At 35.4% G+C, this 20,405-nt stretch overlaps 1 protein-coding gene across 2 annotated transcripts in view; it reads right to left on the bottom strand.

The window, feature by feature from the left end:
- The window catches only part of LOC134665837 (facilitated trehalose transporter Tret1-like), a 42,604-nt gene extending 28,590 nt beyond the window's left edge, over positions 1–14,014 (bottom strand). Inside the window, exon 1 of one of the 2 annotated variants that reach the window (XM_063522859.1) lies at positions 13,822–14,014. In XM_063522859.1, coding sequence (XP_063378929.1) covers positions 13,822–13,850 — 29 coding nt within the window. In that variant the 5' untranslated portion in view covers positions 13,851–14,014. Of the gene's footprint in view, positions 1–3,173; positions 3,267–13,821 lie in introns of those variants that run through there. The other variant, XM_063522858.1, reaches the window with a different exon arrangement.
- Positions 14,015–20,405: the final 6,391 nt, after the last annotated feature.

Genomic DNA, 20,405 nt, shown 5'->3' with positions numbered 1-20,405 from the left:
ACCTAAAGATGACAGGAAAACCTATTAGAAATTTATAGTCAAGCGTGAGTCGGATTTAAGAACAAAAATGCGGTTTAGGTTTTTTAGGGACAGCCGCAATGGTTTAAGTGAAACGTTATGTAGACAGCTATTACGAAGGCCCTACTAGGCCGATATCCGCATAAGGCCGAAGGCCCGAAGTGTCCCGAAGAGGCGAGCCTTTAGCTTCAAGCGTGAGTCGGATTGACGACAAAAAATGCGACTAGGCTATATCTGGCACACAGCCGCATTGGTACAAGTGTAGTACTGATTGATTAGGTTACTATTGTTACGTGTTTTAAAAAGCACTATACAGGGTGGCCAAAAAATTAACTAAAAATTTGGCTGTTTCATATATTTTGGCTGGTTCCTTTTCTATGCGAGGATACATTTTTTTTTCGCGATTTCGGGGTTGGTCCCATAGTAAAAGTTGTAAAGCTCAGTATAATCCGAAAACCTCCCCGGCTACGGGAATGCACTTATTTTTTGGCCACCCTGTAGGTATTATCTCTCTTCGGCCTTCGCTTTTAAAACACATGCGGAAATTGTAGGAAGCGCGACCCGTCGGACGCTCCGAGCTATCAGCCCTAGGCCACAGTATAATAAAGAGTACTAACGTACCTAGGCGGAGCTCGGTCTTCAGTCTTCGCATTTGGACACTTGTACTACTGTTCGGCATTTAATCTTCCTATCTAAGCTACTTTGCATAGTTGCAGAGATATAAGCCACCACGCCAGAAAAGTTCATATAACATCTGGTTTTTGATTGACCCATTTGGGTTTTTCAAGACGTTTCATGTACAAAAAAAATTGTTGAAAATTGTGTGATGTACGGAACCCTAGAAACGCGAGTCCGAACTCGCACTTGACCAGTTTTTTTATTTTATTATTAACCTCTTAATTTTGCATCGACCGTAGTTTGAACAGTTTTAACTGATATGAAGGACTCAATGAAGAACCTCTAAGAAAGTGGAGGAGATATGGCTGACTGAAAATCAATAGCCCTCGATAATGCATCTCATAATATTACAATTAATCTGATAAGGCTAGGACACGGTGTTTTATTACACAGGTACATTGATTATGGACATTATGGTCTGCTTCAGCGGTACCTACTACTTCCCCAAATGCTGCTTACGGGTTAGGTAGGTACCTACTTAAGGTAATATAAAAATATCCAGTTCATTAGTGATGTGCCTGTAACCGTTAATTTAAAGGGTGTCTTTAAAAAAATACGTAAAAAGATCCCTCCCCTGTATAGCAGTTATAAAGTTGACCCAAAAATTTTTTATTAAGCTATGAGCCTCATCACATATGTTCCTTGAGTAATTCTAAGCATTTCAAGCCTGGGAGGCAATAAGAAATGTGTGTCTACTCGGATTTGTAATGGATTCAAACTTTCAACCCCTTTTTAACCCTGTTACGGGATGAATTTTAGAAAACGCTGAAATTACTTTTCCTGTCTTTTAATAATATCCCCAAATACAAAGATTCAAGTCCCGCGTTTGAAAATTTTTTTGATATCCATACAAAGTTTCAACTCCTTTTTCACCACCTTAGGGGATGAATTTTCAAAAACGCTGAAATTAGTTTTCTTGTATTTTAATAATATATCGTTTTACGGAGTTTCAAATTCCTAGCTTAAAATAAAACTTGAACCCCATACAAACTTTCATCCCCTTTTTAACCCCCTTAGGGGTTGAATTTCTCAAAATCGCTTCTTATCTCTTGTACACTTTATAAATGTAATCTAGTGTGCAAATTTCAACTTTCTATCTTTTGTAGTTTCGGCTCCGCGTAGCAAAAATCTCCAACCAAATTTTTCACCTTTTTACGTTTTTCTTGTAAAATTACTATGAAATTGAAAAAACAAATATCAGCAATGAATTCTACGTCTTTGGTTTATACGAAAATGATACCAAACTTGCCCTAGTACCCACCAGGATCAGAGTAGATTTTTTTTAAAGATGACGGATGGCGGCCGTCTTTGTACCCCACCTTCCCCCCCACTTCAGGCTAGAAATGCTTAGAATTACTCAAATATCAGATGTGATGAAGCTCATAGCTTAATAAAAAATTTTTGGGTCATGTATGGCAGCGTTACATAACTGACTCCAGTACTGAGCACGTCGTCTGTTTTCATTTCGATTAGTTTTAACTGAATTGAACAAAACATCATTGTGGACATCAAACATGTTTGAGTAGGTTCTGTTCAATCTCCAAAAATATGCAATGTTGGCAGAGCACTCGAGATAACCTTTCAGCAGACTATATACATACATGATTGATTATCCCTCAGATTTAATTACGCACATCGATGATAACACATTATGACATTAAATTATTAATATTGGATTAGCTACCTAGAGTATGAAATAATAATTTTATGTCATCGACTATTAAAATTAGGCCATGCCAAAAAAGACAATAAGTAAACTAAGTTAGTTAGGTTATGAATTAAAATATTGGGTAGAATGAATGCAATAAGGGATCGACGGCCCGCCTGTCACCCACCGGGAGTTCCTGCACCAAATAAAGGCCATGCCCAATATGAAGACAAAAATAATCTGTTTAGTTCCAGCTCCAGTTAAACAATTTGTCAATTTTATAGGTAGTTTGGATCTTCTGAAAATATGATTTTGCATATCCGATTTTACCGAACTTAATGCGATATTTATCCTAGGTATATTTTAAATAAATAAATAGGCCCAACCTAAGTTAACAGGTAGTTTAAAACTAATGAATGTGTAGCGATTTTTAGCTTAATTAAAGTTTACTTGACGGATTAATTATGGGCTAACTAGTTTCCAAACGGAAATGCATTACACTTGTAGGTACAGTAATATCTCCTATCTTGTAACCACACCCAGTTTAAACCGGCATTTTTATTTAAGTATATTAGAAAATTGCGAATTTTAGATACAAACCATATGATAGTAGACTAATAACAAAATTGAGGTTACTGGTTCTCAATTGATATATAAGAAGAAGCATTATTCCGAAAGGAACCGTAAGTAAATATTAACACAGGTTTCTTAAAGGTTCTTACATATAAACACATTATTTAAAAAAAATTACCTCCCGTAATAGGCAGTCGGGTAACAAACAAACAATAAAGATAATCAACATAAAAATATCAGTCAAATAACTACTTACATTGTATCCAAAAAGGAATAATTCTGAATTTTACTATCACTATTTTTCCTATTAATAACTCCTATAATTTCAACACGACTACTCAAATAAACATATAAAAACACTACTACTGCCCGTGAGTGTGATTGCATTCCCGTCACAACTGTTATCTTTGTGATAAAAATGTGAACGACAACCAATCTACCGTCATATGACTATCGACCATTGTTGACACTGTTGACTGATAATTTGCAAACCATATTGCCGAGAAATAAGGCACACCGATGGTAAGTACGGTCCGACCTACCCACGTAAGACCCAATGCAATTTTTGCGCTTTTGAATTTTGAACTTTCTTTTATTTCTATAAGAGTTCATAACTCTTTTTTTCTCTGTACCTAGTTGTACAAGTACGCGGAAACCTACGAAGATACCTACTTATTCAGTTCGATGAAATTTAAATTATATACAAGAAAATTGCATTTGTTTTGTGTCGTTCATTATACTACACTAACAATAACACACACTACAATAACGAAAAATTCCCTAGCAAATATTGGAGTTTTAATTTGTATGCTAAGACTTATTGCTGTTAGTACGAGTACAGTTTCACTCCCACGAGGCGTGTATTTGTGAGGCGTGATAGATAAAAAAGCAAATAATGTGTTTGTTATGAATTAGATTAGAGTTATGACAGGTTGAATGAGTCAAGATAGGACAAACAATTAAGTTATTTTTTTAATAACGTTTAAGATTTAAGTATACATACTCGTACTTATAGATCAACAAGGGCGTACGGATAGTAGGTATCTCAATTTACATAATACTTAATTAATACTAAAGGGTCCCACAGATCAACAGTTCGCCGGATGATATCAGCCTGTCAGTTAATAGCAAAAGGTGACAGTTCCGAACAACTGACAGGCTGATATCGTCCGGCAAACTGGTAATGTGTGTGCCCCTTAACGCGTACAGTGCTAAGAGGTCAGTCCAAGTTTGATATGTTGAGTTTTGTAAAACACACACCTATTAATATAAATCAGCTATAAATCAGCTCGCTTGCGATTCCTGGCAAGCGACTTGACCAAATCAAAGGGATACTCTTTCTGTTGGACCCACCTAGGCCGAGTCTTCGTAAGAAGAAATGAAACCTCCCCTGTTATCCCGATAAATAACGAGGCGCAAGTACACAAATTATTGCAAGAACAATGACTAGTGCTAGTCTTAATTGTTAATACGCTGTTATGTAATAGTTATCAGTGTAATTTTGAAATAGTCTATAAGTGTTATTTCTTAATACCATTAAGTATTATCACTCTATACCACAACTTTGTTCAGTTTCATGATCACTCACACTCATACAACTGTAATTTAATTCATAAAAACTTACCACCTAAACATTACAACAACTCAAAATCTTTTATACACAGCTCTACCCGACTATTACTTGCTCACATACACTCACACTTGCAAAATAAATTGAAAATAATTATCACTATATTTCCTAAAAATCTAGACCCATGTATATTTACCGTTGCATTCATACACTCACTCATTCATTATGGATAGTCAGCTTACCACTATTAGCGAAATAGACAATACAGAAATTGCTCGCTCAATACAATGCGATATGAAGGAACTTTCAACACATATTCCATTAAATAACAAATACCTAACTGTAGTCTCACAGAATATTAGAAGTGTGAACAGTAATATTGATGATTTCCAAATAACCCTCTCTCAATTTAACACCGCTGTAGATGTTATAATCCTAACTGAGTGTAGACTAAAATCTTGCAATTATATGCCCCATATTTTAAATTACACTCCATCTTCTACAAACAATAATTTAAATCAAAACGACGGAGTAGTTAGCTACACAGCAAATCATCTAAAATCTCACACAGAAGAAGTCAAGCTTGATCAGGCGACTTGTCTACAGATAAAATTTGATAATACTATTATTTTAGGCATATATAGATCCCCTTCAAACTCAAATGCTGCAAATTTTATAGCTTCTTTGTGTAATCACCTGGATACCATCAGATCATACAATAACATAATAATAACAGGTGACATTAATATAAACCTTATTCCCCGTAATCACGAACCAACCCATGAAAGCCTTAATAGACATAATTATCTTAACATGCTTGCTACTTACGGTATACTACCAGCTCATACGCTACCCACCAGAGAAAACAGTTGTCTAGATCACTTCATGGTTAAAATAAACACTAATAAAACAGCTGCCTTTTCTGCCGTTATAAATACATCTATAACCGACCACCTAACTATATTTCTAACCTTAACCAACTGTGTAGTAAAATAATTACATCCTAAAACTTTGGAAATTACCGATTATGACCAGGCACTTAATAACCTTCTACTCAAGAACGTTAACTCCCTTCTTATGAGTAATGATCCTGACTATATTATTGCACAACTTACACATAAATTAAAAGAATCCCTAGATGAAAGTAAATCTGTTAAACATATTCCAAGAACTAAACGCACTATAAAACCCTGGATCACTGCTGGTATATTACGTTGTATACAAAATAGAAACAGAATGCAACTAAAACTACGTGCTGACCCTCACAATGATGTGCTAAAGATCACGTACAGGCGGTACAGAAATTATTGCAATAATTTAATTAAAAAACTAAAAAGGAAATATGAGAGTGATCTATTAGCCAAATCTACTAGCCATCCTAAAACTCTATGGAGTACCATAAAATCAATAACTAACTATAAACCGCCAAATACTGATAATCATGAACTGCTTACCTCTAAAGAAACGCCAATAGCATCTGTTAATTTCACTAATACCTTCTTTGCCAGTATTGGACAGAAACTAGCTGATGATATACTTGTTAGTAACAACAATTCTCAAAATAATACCCTTTCAACAATATATAATAACCCATCATCCTTTGCTCTCCTCGACACTGACGAACAGGAAATTCACAGTACTCTCATGGGCCTGAAGTCGGACAGTGCTCCCGGTTGTGACGGTATTCCCACAAAATTTCTAAAACTCGCTAGAACTATAGTTGTACCTATCATATGCCACCTTGCCAACCTCTGTTTTTCCAAAGGAGTTTTCCCAAATATGCTTAAACAATCAATAGTTACGCCTGTGTATAAGAGTGGAGAGAGAGACGATGTCAATAACTACCGCCCTATTTCAGTATTACCAGCTATCTCAAAAATTATGGAAAAACTAATTAACAATAGGCTCATCAATTATCTCGAAAAGTATAATATCATCTCAAATTCACAGTTTGGTTTTCGAAAGGGTCGCTCTACCGAAGATGCAGTATTGGCACTTACTAAAACAATAACTGAACATGTTGATAACGGAAATAAATGTCTGGCAGTGTTCCTTGACTTAAAAAAGGCATTTGACACCGTTTCTCACTCCACACTTATACACAAACTTGAATCCATGGGTATTAGGGGTAAACCATTAGAGTTGATGAAAGACTATTTACATAACCGTTCTCAGAAGGTGAAGGTTGGTAGTCACATTAGTCAAGCAACTCAGATATCCTTTGGAGTGCCTCAAGGTAGTGTTCTTGGCCCTACCTTATTCCTGGCGTACATCAATGATTTAACAAATCTTACCATTGAAGATAGCCGTGTTTTCTCATATGCGGACGACACCGTGATTGTTTTCCATGGTAGCACATGGGAATCTACCTACAAAAGATCTGAAATAGGCCTTAATTATATCACCTCTTGGCTTAACAATAACCTTCTGACGTTAAATATCTCCAAAACAAATTACATGTGCTTTTCCAAATATACCACCTCGCAGCCCCCCGATCACCTAAAAATAAATATTCACACATGCAACCCAATTAGTAATAATCAGCAATGTAACTGCTTAAAAATCAACAAAGTCACTTCTACCAAATACCTTGGAATAATACTGGATCAGCGACTCTCGTGGCATAAATATATTGAACACATTAATTCCAGGGTTAGAAAATTGGTCTGGATTTTTAAAAAACTAAGATACATCGCCTCTAAACCCTTACTAAGTCAAATTTATACCGCACTTGCTCAATCTATCATAACGTACTGCATCACGGTCTGGGGAGGAGCTAACAAAACGAAAATTCTACAGGCAGAACGAGGACAAAGGTGCCTACTTAAAGTCATGTACTCCAAACCGTACCGATTCCCAACTTATGAACTATATAAAATCTCGAATAAACTCACTGTTAGAAAACTATACATCCTAAATTCTATCTTAAAACTGCATAAAACACTTACATACAAACCACAACTTTCATTCCGTCGGCGAAAGCATAATGCTGTCCCTGCACCATACGTAAGATCTTTGTTTGCCAAAAGACAAAACACGGCACAATCTGCTCACTTATATAATACAATAAACAATAAACTATCAATTTATCACTTACCGCTAACCAAATGTAAAATGACTGTAAAAAGATGGTTAGAATCCCTTAATTATAATGAAACTGAATTACTTATAAACTGAAACACACACACACACACGCACACACACACACACACACACACACACATACACATACATACAAACACACACGCATACACACTATCGTATAGTTGATATTAAACAACAATAAATATATTTAATATTTAATGATTAATTAAAAATATAGCATAACTAACTGAATTAATATTATGTACCTACATACATTAATACAGAACGGGTTCTCCTGATACAGGTATACATATACTTACAAGGAGGACTCAAAACGAATTGTATTCAAATTGTACTGTTTAACACAATAAACATTTTTTCATTTTTCATTTTCATTTTTTCATTTTTCATTACCATGCCCCCATACCTGGATAGGTGATTTAGGGATCTAGATCATGACATAATACATGATTATGAATAAATTAAGTATAGCTCGTAAGGCGAGACTGGCGGGACTCATAAGTGCGTGGGTAAAAGGTCCATTAAGTCATACTTGGAAATATTTTTCTACAAGTAGGTTAGGCATTTGCAATGATTAAATACGTAAGGCATTCGAGCGAATGCAATAAAACATCTAATATCTGAAGAAAATTATGCTATAAGTTTATATCTTAGAAACCGAGACTGTTGTAGGTACCTACATCATTAAGTTAAGAAGCAGTGATTACTGTGATTAGTCTTAAGTTAATTGATTCATTTTTTTAACCGACTTCCAAATCCCAAAGGAGGAGGTTATCAATTCGGTTGTATGTTTTTTTTTTTCTATGTTTGTTACTCCATATCTCCGTCATTACTGGACCGATTTTAAAAATTCTTTTTTTGATTGCATGTATATGCATACAGATTGGTCCCGTTTTTGTCAAAATTCAGTTCTGATGATGGGATCCATGAGGAATCGACGGAACTCCTCAAATCTTAAAGGCATGCATATAGTGATTTTTGTGTTTTTATCAACAAATCAAGCATATACATTCAAAAACGTGACATTTGATGAAGTGGAACTGCTGATGATGATCAGAACGGAACTCTTCAACGACGCATAGTTCACCTTTGGCGATTTGTCCTCTTCCTTATGTTTGTTAAGCAAGTTAAGTTTTTAAGCAACATTTTTGTCAAGCTTGAATTCTGATGATGGGATCCATGAGAAATCGAGGGAACTCCTCAAATTTTAAAGGCATGCGTATGCGTATAGAGGTTTTTGTATTTTCATCAGAAAATCAAGCATTTTCATTCAAAACTGTCGCATTTGATGGAGTGGAACTGCTGATGATTATCAGAACGGAACTCTTCAACGACGCATAGTTCACGTTTGGCGATTTGTCCTCTTCGTTATGTTTGTTAAGCAAGTTTAGTTTTTAAGCCACATTTCTGTCAAGCTCGAGTTCTGATGATGGGATCCATAAGGAATCGAAGGAACTCCTCAAATCTTAAAGGCATACGTATAGAATTTTCTGTATTTTCATCATAAAATCAAGCATTTACATTAAAAACTGTCGCATTTGATGAAGTGGAACTGCTGATGATGATCAGAACAGAACTCTTCAACGACGCATAGTACACGTTTGGTGATTTCGAATTTACTTAAAGACTTGGACTGGGACCCGGACTCGTACCCGGATCCGGTTCGGAACCGAACCTGGACCTGGACTCGGACTCGGACTTGGACCCGGACTCGGACTCGGACCCAGACTCTGACCCGGACTCGGACCCGGACTCGGACCCGGACTCGGACCCGGACTCGGACCCGGACTCGGACCCGGACTCGGACCCAGACTCGGACCCGGACTCGGACTCAGAGACCTGGACCTTGACCCGAAAAATCACTATGATACCTAAACTAAATAAACCGCTATGATTACCTACCATAAAATGTAGGTATATAGTATGATGATGCCAAACCCCTCCCGCTCAAACCCCCGTAAGTACACCGCACGGCATGCGCCGTTAAGTAGGTTAGGTTAGGTTTGAACTGCGATCCTCACAGACCAAACAAAAGTGGGTTAGGTTTGGTTAGAACTGCGGGCTTTACAGAAACGAAATGCTACTAGAAAAGTGTGTTTGATTAGGTTCGAACTACGATCCTCACAGAACCGAACTGCAACCAGAGAAGTGGGTTAGGTTAGGCTAGAACTACGACCCTTACGGAAACTAAATGCTACTATAAAGTACTGGTTTTACCTCCTTTTCTACATAGTGCACCATTTACCATAATCTTTCACCGGGCCCCATAGAAGTCGGTTTTTTTTTCTTAAAAATTATGTTACGTAAAGTAACCAATAGGTCTATATACTTTTGTGCATATACTTAACTTAAATAATAACTAAAATTCGACACTTTTGACACTGGAGATCAGTATCATACTATTATAGACAGACTCAGACTTTTACAGTAGATTTAATAACTAAAACTCGAATTGGCCTATTAAGTATTTCCTAGCACATTACGTAACACATTATTTTAAAAAACCAGCCAAACACATGTTTTACAATCCATTATAATAATTTACTGAAGTCATGTGACCGGCCTGAGTTTTAAACAGCTGCGGAATCATTAAATATTTAAACATACCAACTTGTATAAGAAATTGTAGGTATAATCTGTTAAATTATGTTTATTCGCTCGAGTTCAATAGTTGAATGTGGAATTTTATTAGAATTCCGAATAGACACTTTGACCTCTCGGTATAAAATATAAATGATGAATCAGGATGTGCGAGGCATTTATATGCTACATATCGTCTCGAATATTACTGTAAAGATTAGGGCTGTTTTTTTAAACCACATGACACATTGGGAAGCCCCAATACCTATACCGCGTGGTAAATGAAATAATGCCAATAATCATTCGTAGGCATGGTTAATGATATTGCCGCATTACTCGCTTATCTGCTTTAAAAAATATTTATTCTTGAATTCTGTATATACTTAATATTAGTTTCCTATTGGAGGTAGGTATTACTACTACTTAATATGTCCTTTTATCATTTATAAGGCCCTACCAATGTGAAGCCTCTCACTAAATAGGGGTAATCGAAACACCGATGCAGTAGTTCGTTATTTAGGCAAATATCTATAATTAGGTCGCCAATTCAAATTACAATAAATCTACATACTTAATGTTTTCAATGGACCCGGGTATGTCCTTAAACTACGTCCAAGACCACCGGTGGACGGGCAGCAGCGTCCCTCAAATTCGGTGTACTCGACTGCGATCGCCAACCCGCCTGCCAAGCGTGGCGATTATGGCATTCACCCCCCATAAGGGGGAGGCCTATGTTCAGCAGTGGACGTCTTATGGCTGAGATGATGATGATGATGATGAATGTTTTCAATTTATATCAATACAATAAAAAAAGTATTAGGTACTTTTAAGTAGCTATTAAAGTAAATTAATTAACAATTACCTTTATAAACAAATATTATAATTAGATTGTTTTAGTGAAATACACTCCTCGGCGTCGCATAGAGACACGCGACAGACGCGTGCAGGGCCGATATAATTATCCCGAGAATTTGGCAGCCGCAGGGACCATTGGGACTTTGAACTCGCGCATTATGCGAAACTCGGGTTCTTTTGCGAGGGAAATCTTAATTCGTCCATCTTATAAATGACCGAGTTTGATTTCACGTAGGTACTTCAATTATGACGAATTATGAACGGTAGTTGGAATTGTTTTTGGATATACCTACTTATATAATTCTTATACATCATTTTGTAAATTAATCGACCCTTATTTTACAAATTTTTTGCAGGTTATACATTTATACTTACGTCATTTTTTTTTCTACATACGTCTATTTGCACGAAAATAAGTACTCGTACATAAATGGAATATTATGCGAAAAGCTTTGTAAACAATAGTAAAAATACGATGACTAGTTACCTACGTATTAACCAAACGAATAACAAGATTTACAAGATACTACGTGAGGTAAGGTGGGGTAAGACTAACATAGATTATTTTGCTCGGGGCAAGACATACAGTATGAAGATTCCATACAAGTGCTAGTCTTACCCCGGTGACAGTCTTACCCCACCTTATACCTTCTTTTGCCTTCTGTCTGCAATACTTACTAAGTATTTACACAATTATTTAGTATATTTGACACAGTTAATACTGATTTCCTTTTGTTTCCAAACAATCCCCAGAAGGTTATTGACATCGTTCTGACCTGAAGACGCAAAGGTTGAGCGCTGGCGCGCGGCCAGCCTCGCGACCTTACCCTTCGCACATGATACGCCTGTCGAGTACCTTTGTGGAAATGACTCGGAAAACTCAACTTTTCCTTCCCTGTCCTTTATTGACAAAGGATCTTTTAGTAAACGAGTTAAGAGAAAGAAAATGGTACGGGCTAGATTACTACGAGTTGAATGCTACGACACCTTGCACTGTGAAATTCTGAAAATTAGTTTTAGGCATTACCTAGTGCTTGCTTAAGAATTATACAATCATATGGAATCGGGTCGGTCAGGTAAAATCGACAAGGTAGGCAAAAATAAGACTCAGTTTTGGTATCTTATTAGTCAGTCACATCACGTCTCTCGAGTGCTCTTACCTAATGTGCGACCAATTTTACTTAATCGTTGCTCAATTCAGTTATAATTAAGTATGGTTTCGATTTTTTAAAAGAAAATAATTTAGTATTTAGTATCTTGATTTTTCAGGCAACTTCAACATGTAGTGTTTCAGAGGTAGGTCGCCAATATTATTAAAGTAAGATAGAAAGTGGTTATTTAAACTGGTGGTGGTGGTGGTGGTGGTGGTGGTTGTCAACTCGTTAGGGTTTTCTCATGTAGACAATGCGATGACAAATTACCATTTTAAATGTTAGGTAAAAATTATGTGCAAATAAAATCCTACGATCTTGCATGCGCGTTTTACATAATAAATTGTATGCCCAGTCTCGAATTTAGTAATAATTGAAAGAAATTTAAATTGAAATTGAAATAGTAATGTTTGAGAGAGGGTGGTCATGACCCCCGCTCCGGGTCGTTCCTTATGCAAAGGTTGTCCATCGCGGTTCAACGTGGCAACGCGGCGAGCGTGATGGGCTCCTTTGCATCTGGAGGGACTCGGAAAAGAATTTTGTGAATAGTTTTATTAGTTGTTAGTTTAGGTTAAGAAATTTGTGTTTTTTGGATTTGCATTGAATTGTATTGTATTGTATTGTATTGCCTTGTATTGTATAGTATTGTTTGTATTGTATTGTATTTTAAATTGTAAGATTTGAATTGTATTGTAAACTTTGACATCGTTTAATAAATTTCAATCGAAAAAAAACTTAGATAATTTAAAGAATATATGCTACGAGTAGAACGAACTACGCAAAACACGCAGTAATTAACCAAATGACAATGTGCGAATCGGAATAATTAAATTTGAACACGATATCATCAGCATTACACCATAGAAGCTACTAATGAATAATGTAAACAGGCGTCACTACTCGTACATCGTTACTGAAAGGTAAAGTGTTTGTTACCTACTATATTTAAAACAGGAAGGATTGGGTTTATTTTTTGTTTAGAACATCAAACTTTTTATAGATACGATTGGCTAGATATTGAATAATAACTGTGTGAGTTTAATCGTCAATGTTAATCGAAATAATGACCCATAAAAATATACTAAGTGTTGTTTTGGTACTAGTACCTCATAAATACGACCTAGTACTCATAAATGGGGACTCGAATCTTCAGACAATAACACGTAGTAACCAAATAAAATGCAAAATGTCTCTACGTCCAACATTAGCATAGGATATGTAATGATAATGAAGAGATAATGCACACAACAATAATAAAATTTGCGTAGGAAGTACTACGTGCATAGCCGGTGCCAAAATATTAATCGCGAGTTTTACACATGCAATATATACAATATATACCGTGTTACCCCACAACGGGGTTGGTAGAGCTTAATGTAAACCACAGTTAAATAAACTCTAAGGGCCGGTACAGATGGAGTGTTACCCGACTGCAACTTGTATGGGAATGGGAACTGCACGCCGGCCTGCAGTTCCCATACAAATAGCAGTCGTGTTGCAGTCCGTCTGTACCGGCCCTTAATCAGGTCATGATGATAATGTGTTTGTTTACATTTGCAGATTATTGGTGTTTAATTTAACCTTAGGATTGTTAATATTCTACTTATAATTAAACAAAAAGCTAGGTTTAAAAGTTTACTCACGCCTCCTTAGCCATTTTATGACTGAACATTCACTTTTATAAAGTTAAAAATTAAAGCAATATCACAGGGTTTTCTTATAGTAATATCACATTATTTAATGTCACTTTATGTGAACTTTATAACGTTATGTAGATACATGAGGCACAGCGCGGTTGTTCCGGCGGTAGAGCGCGGACTGCGGTGATAAGCGCTGTTTTCATGCATATATGGTTTTCGCAGATGGCGGGAAAATGGTCGTGCCAAAACTAAAATGCTATAATAACAATTATAACAACACTTCAATTTCGACTGTAAGGGAAGCTAAATTAGGTCGAAAGTGCGAATAAGCAGGTCAACTCTTGTGTGCTTTTTTGACTGAGCAATATGTTATTACTCATAAATTTGCAGGACAGGGCCAATGCCAATCTTTCACGGGCATTCAGTGACAATGATCTTACTCGTAGTATGGATTCATCTTTTATTTCGAGTAATAGACGAGTAAACATAAATATATAGTAATAATTTAAATAATTCAGCCTGTATACGTCCCACTGCTGGGCACAGGCCTCCCACACATAGGTACATAATAGTACATTATTGTCGAGGCTCGGAAGTAGCTACTTGCAGGCTGAGGATTCGTTTTAAACGGACGACCTTGGGAGTCCGTTTAATTGAATCCGAAGCCAGCAAGTAGCCTTCCAGCCGAGTCATATATAGTGCTTTTCTCAAAAATGGTGCAAGAAACATAAATATCATAGAAATATTTTACAAAAGCAACGTTCTTACGTATATATTTTCACAGAAAAAAGCCCTTGCCGCCTTTTTATTTTTTTAATAAAAAAATAGAAGTGTATTTTTCTGCCAAAAATACGCCAACCTATTTGAGACAGCTAAATAGTCGCTGTACTTATCATCTGTTTGGCTGTTTAATGGGCCGGTGCCTTTATTTGATATGGCCATTAGAACTTTTAAAAAGTTTGGAACACGACAAATAATGGAATTTGTATGCAACATTGCAGTCCCAAAATCGAGACTGCAATGTTTTTAACTTTTTAAATTTTGACTGACCATAAACTACGCGCTTCGCGACCTATTTTTTAGACGGCAAGGTCGACTTTGCCGTCCATTTTTGAGAAAATATATTTTACATGTGTTGTAAAAATGAAGTTAAGTATTGTAATCAGGTCACTATTTATTTAGGCTTTGTCATTCAGGGTTATTTTTGGTAGTCATTATCTTATTTTTATTGTAGAAGTCTACATTTTATTTTTGTTTAGGTACCTACTGATCGTGTCTATGGGTTCTTCAGTAAAAGTGTATTTATTTAAAAAAAGTAATTTTATTACGAGTAAAATTACGCTCCTTCTTTACGTGATCGAACTTACTACCCAATTAGGTAGGTATATGAATATTATACCTAGTTAGTAATTTTTATATGCAAATGTAACAAGACTTAAGATTTTTTTATTAGAGTTATTTTTGAAGAGAAAACTTCTTTAGCGGCGCTGTGAACTTTTTGTGATGGGGGAAAAATGTTAAACTCGCTACAGGTCACGTGACCGACAGATTCGACAGATTGAAAGTTCGTAAGACGGACACGTGACGATCGAAAAACTGTTACTATGGCCAAAAAGAATAGATATTATAGAGGGGTCCTGTCAAAGTAAATTTTGTAGTCACGGTACATTTACTGCCATCTATCGACACACGATTAAAACTTAAAATAAAATTGAAAATGTATAAATGAATTAAAATATGTTTACGGATATATGATTATTAATTTTTATTGTTCCACAATGACCCATGTTCTTTCACTGATACGTGTTAAAATTGTTAAATATCAAACAGTGTCGCCAACGCCATCTAAACGACAATAGGCCAAAGGTATATGGCGCCATCTATTCGACAGTGACTTTTGCTTGACATCCGAGGCACGTTTTTTTCTTAGACTTTATTTATCTTATACGGAGTTATATATATCTCTGCTATGGCATTGAGTTTTAACTTCTGCAAGCACTCCCGGAGTGCAACCCGTTGTTTTTTTAAATCTGGCTATTTTTGATGCCAATATAATTATTTTCAACTGACTGCCCTAAGAAACTAGTTATATTATTCCGAAACGCACGCAAATGTTTTATTATAGTAGGTACTCGCTTGATCTTAAATTTTGTTCTTGTAGGATTCAATATCTAGACTTCTAGAGTCTAGACTGGCCGGCAAAGAAGATGGGACATTTTCTATAGAATCTTCCATACAAAGTGATCTCTTACATTGCTCGTGAGTGTACGAGTAGTTGATCTATTTTGGAACAGGCACGTGAATCTCCACAATAAGTTAACACAACATGGTAAAGTAGCTACCTACCTAAACATGTATGTTTATGATCACGAACAAAAATGCAAATGTAGGCTTTACATTCAATACAATAAGGGTGTTGATGCTGGAATGTACAGCGTGGTTTGTATACAATAAATTAAATAGGTAGAACTAGATAAGTGGAATAACACGTTCTATGAGTATATTGTATAAAAGTGTAAATTATTATGATCCATTCTAATTTTTGCGAGTTAGCAATTTGACAATATTATCTACGTAGTATTTTATACATACCTATACCTACCTAGTTAATTTTAAGATACAAGGATTGGATTTTAAAACGCCATCAGGATATTATTGACAAAAGAACAATGAAAGGTTAACTTAAAAAGTTAACACATTCACTGCCAAGAACATTTATAAAGTAAGTATGTATTATGTACTGTATGTTCATTTTGTACTGGAAACGGGCGCCCTTCAAAGAAATTGGCGGATAAAACTCAATAAACTTAACATGAATATAAATGGTGCCTTGTAATAGTTGTAATCTTGTTGAGGTTAGCGAACATTTTTAGGTCTTAAAAATACAGACAGTCATACATTCTTGAAATGCAGTTTTGGCAGTGGTGTGAAATATGTAGGAAATATGCCAATTTACAAGTACGAGTATGCTGTGCAAAATGTCTTTACTAATCTAGTCGAAGAGTAATTAAAGTATTAGTTACCTAGCTAGAAATAAATCAGCTATACTTTATAATAACCGAATACAAGACATTAAGGTAAAAGTACGCTCCACCGAACGCTCAATATCCGTCCGTATCACCGAATTTCTTCTATTTTAGGCTATAAGTCGATTATTTACAGCTGATATTTACTTGCGTATTTTTTTTCCACGAGTTAAATACCTATCCCTTCAACTATGCCTCAGAGTCGGCCAATTTGTCCCGCAGTTGGGACGTGGCAACTGATCGAAACGGATCGTTGCTCCCGATTGCCACTTTGTATGGGCAACCTTAAAGAAATCGGTAAGAAGTTGCGTATATTTCTTAAGGTCATAAAACCTTTTAAATTTATTTCTGTGTTTCAAAGTATGGTTTTTCAGTGTGACTACTTAATTAGTTTGTGTATTTTAGTAAATTTAATTAATTTAGTGCAGTCATATTATCAGAAATTAAGCTTAATGTGAGTTCGCTGATGAGTACATCGACAATTTGATTGGAAGGTATTATCGAACAGCGTCCGAAATCAGGGAAAGCGTATGTTTTTGAAATTATTTTTTTAATGGTTGATTACGAACTATTTAGATTAACTACCTAGTTTCACAAATAACTTAATGTATTTGTAATTTTATGAGTAATTGCCGAACAACAATAACCTATATAGATTATTATAAAACTGCGTTTGAAATGTTCATGTTTTACGACTTTTTGGCATCAAAATAAGGTTTTTGGCAAGACTATTATCAAATAATAATTTTAGATATTTTACGTCAGTATTAACAAGAACTTTATACATGTACGGTTTTGTAATGGATTCAAGTATTAAATTTAATGATAGATTTGTAGTTATACTACATTGATTACGATTAAAATACTATTTTCAAAATCCGTTCGCGAAATAGGTTCCACATAAGGACTGTTCATTTTATTAAGCGGACACACAAAAAAGTATAAATTACATTTTTCTAATTCTGGAATCGCTTTATTTAGATAAATATAATAAAAACGGAAACCAACGCAAAACATTTTAATGTAAATATAGTATAATATAATAACATCGGTAAGATTTTCGTACTTTTACACGGTTGCGCCGTTCAAGTGCCTGCACATCAATTTTTGACACTTTTTGACAAGTTGTAAACAACATTCGTTTGAATTCTTTCAATGTTTTAGCTTCTCATCTACCCTTTTTTAAGTGCATCTTCACATTGGTCTAGTGTCACTCGATGGAGTGGAGCTCCGGGCAATTAGATGAGTTGACTTGTTTTTGAACGAAATCAATGTTTTTCAAATTCAGTAGCTTTACTTTCTGACCAGCATAGTGGGCACTTGCCAAATCAGGCCGAAATGAAGAGGTGACATTATGCGTCTGATAGACGGAAAGTACTCGTTATTAGATGCATTATTTTCTGTAAATGTCGCAACCAAAGTTCATGTCGCAAAATAGAACAAACTTTTTAAGGCCACAGGAACCAATTGCCTGCCAGACAAGGACTTTCTTCATGAATTGGTTAATTTTGATGTTACTCTCCTCGTCGAATATATGATCTTCTACAACGGCATGGTAGCATCAGGGCCATTGGTAACGTACTACAGCAACATTTTACGCATTTTCCGTTGTCCATTAAAATGCTACGAAATTTATCTTAATGTAAAATGTAGTACAGTTTGACGCTTCTTTTTTTCGATTGCTTTCGCTGCTCTGTAATTATTTTGTCCATTTTTTTCTTTCTATGGGTCCATTTATTGTACATACTTCTTATATTTTAATCTGTGCCTACTCTAACGCCTGCTGTCTTAGGAATTTCGCGAACCGATAAGTAATTTATTGATTTTAACAGCCGCATGACAATACTTTTGTTTCTGGATTGGCCGGGCCGCTTCTGTGCCGGGATTTTGTAAAATCTTCAAGCATATGATGCTCTGCAAATGTTTTAATAATTTTATTCACGTTTAACTTGGAAAATTTGTACATATTTACGATTTTTCGCAGTGAATACTAGCCTGTGCATCCTTATTGCAGAACTAACTTGCTATGTTCCAAATTTGTTCGGTCCTTCGGGAAAAATATTTGACTATTATGGGAACAAATATGTAGCAATTGATAAATAAGGGATTGTTAATTATATTGTTATGAGCTGTACGTCAATTGATTTTAAATTCGCCGATTAAAAGAGGTGTAAGAGTGTCCGCTTAGTAAACTGAACAGTCCTTATTTTCCATGTTTCGTTCACCGAACGGCCGTTCGGTGATAGGTACCCATGGTCTCTGCTACCGAACTCATGTTTGCGTTGGCCATGTTTCTATTCGACGTTCATGAGAATATCATCCTTATTACGATAACGGCTAGGTCGATATTTATATGTTTATTTTTTGCGACCGTTATTTCAATGCCAGCGCTTTTCAAACTTTAGACATACTTATTGGACGCCTGATAATAGTCTTGGAATGTGGACAAAAAAACTGAATAGGATAATAAAAATAATGAAGCATGATGTTCAAAAAATTTTTTTAGATTCCTCTCGTCGTGGGCGATTGTGATTTTTTAAACTTTTATCTTTTGTTATGAAATTCCGGGGTTCACATACAGGGTGGCTAAAAATTAACTACATTCCCATTCCCAGGGAGGTTTTGGGATTATACTGAGCAACTTTTACTATGGGACCAACTCCGAAATCGTGAAAAAAAATTTACCCTTCCATAGAAAATGGACCAGCCAAAATTTATGAAACAGCCAAATTATTTTATACATAAGGACTGTATCGTTTATTATGAATACAACTTTACTTAGCCGTTTTTTCTGGTATTATATTTTTATTAAAAAATTACACATATAGTTTAATTAGTGCTTTAATAATAAGTAACATTTCGTCCTGGGAGATCACGTAAAGCATATGGTTTGGACAATATTTAGCTAATCCTCCCGAGTAACTACGAGTAACTATATAAATGTAAAACCTTCTTATATCAGATATGGCTTAAAAATACCCCAGATTATACCTTAAGAACATAGTTATACAAAATAATACACACGTCAACAGTTAGACCAGGTTTTATCTGTATTTATAATAAACGATACAGTCCTTATGCGTACATGTTTTATAATTGTTGCGTACCTTACTTACTGACTTATTTTTCAAAAGAATTATTTCAATAAAAAAGACACGTCAAGATCGCTTACCATCTTTATAATGCTAAAAAACGAAGCATAGTAGGGATTTAATAGTGAACTACTGAAGTTTGAGCACCACTCAACACCATATTTTCATACAATTATTTCCTAGTTCGGTAATGCGGGCTCCCTATTCGGTATAATGTGCAAATCACGTTTCTTAGTTCGGTAAACGGTACAAACAAGGAAATTGGAAGAAATGACTTTAAAAATGTTTTTAATACACGTCCAATCATTTCAGTAATTTATAGGTATGTTTAAATGAGGACAAATTTATCTATGTTTCTATTTTAGTATTGAACATATTCGTAAGAAAATATCAGAACGAATAAAAAAATTAAACGTAAGTCTAGGGCTTAAGCATTCGGTGAAGCGTACATTTACCTTAGTTGTTGATA

The sequence above is a fragment of the Cydia fagiglandana genome, chromosome 7, assembly GCF_963556715.1.
Source record: "Cydia fagiglandana chromosome 7, ilCydFagi1.1, whole genome shotgun sequence".
NCBI classification, from domain to species: Eukaryota; Metazoa; Arthropoda; class Insecta; order Lepidoptera; family Tortricidae; genus Cydia; species Cydia fagiglandana.
Note: the sequence above shows the minus strand (reverse complement) of the source record. Positions and strands in the feature narration are given on the sequence as shown.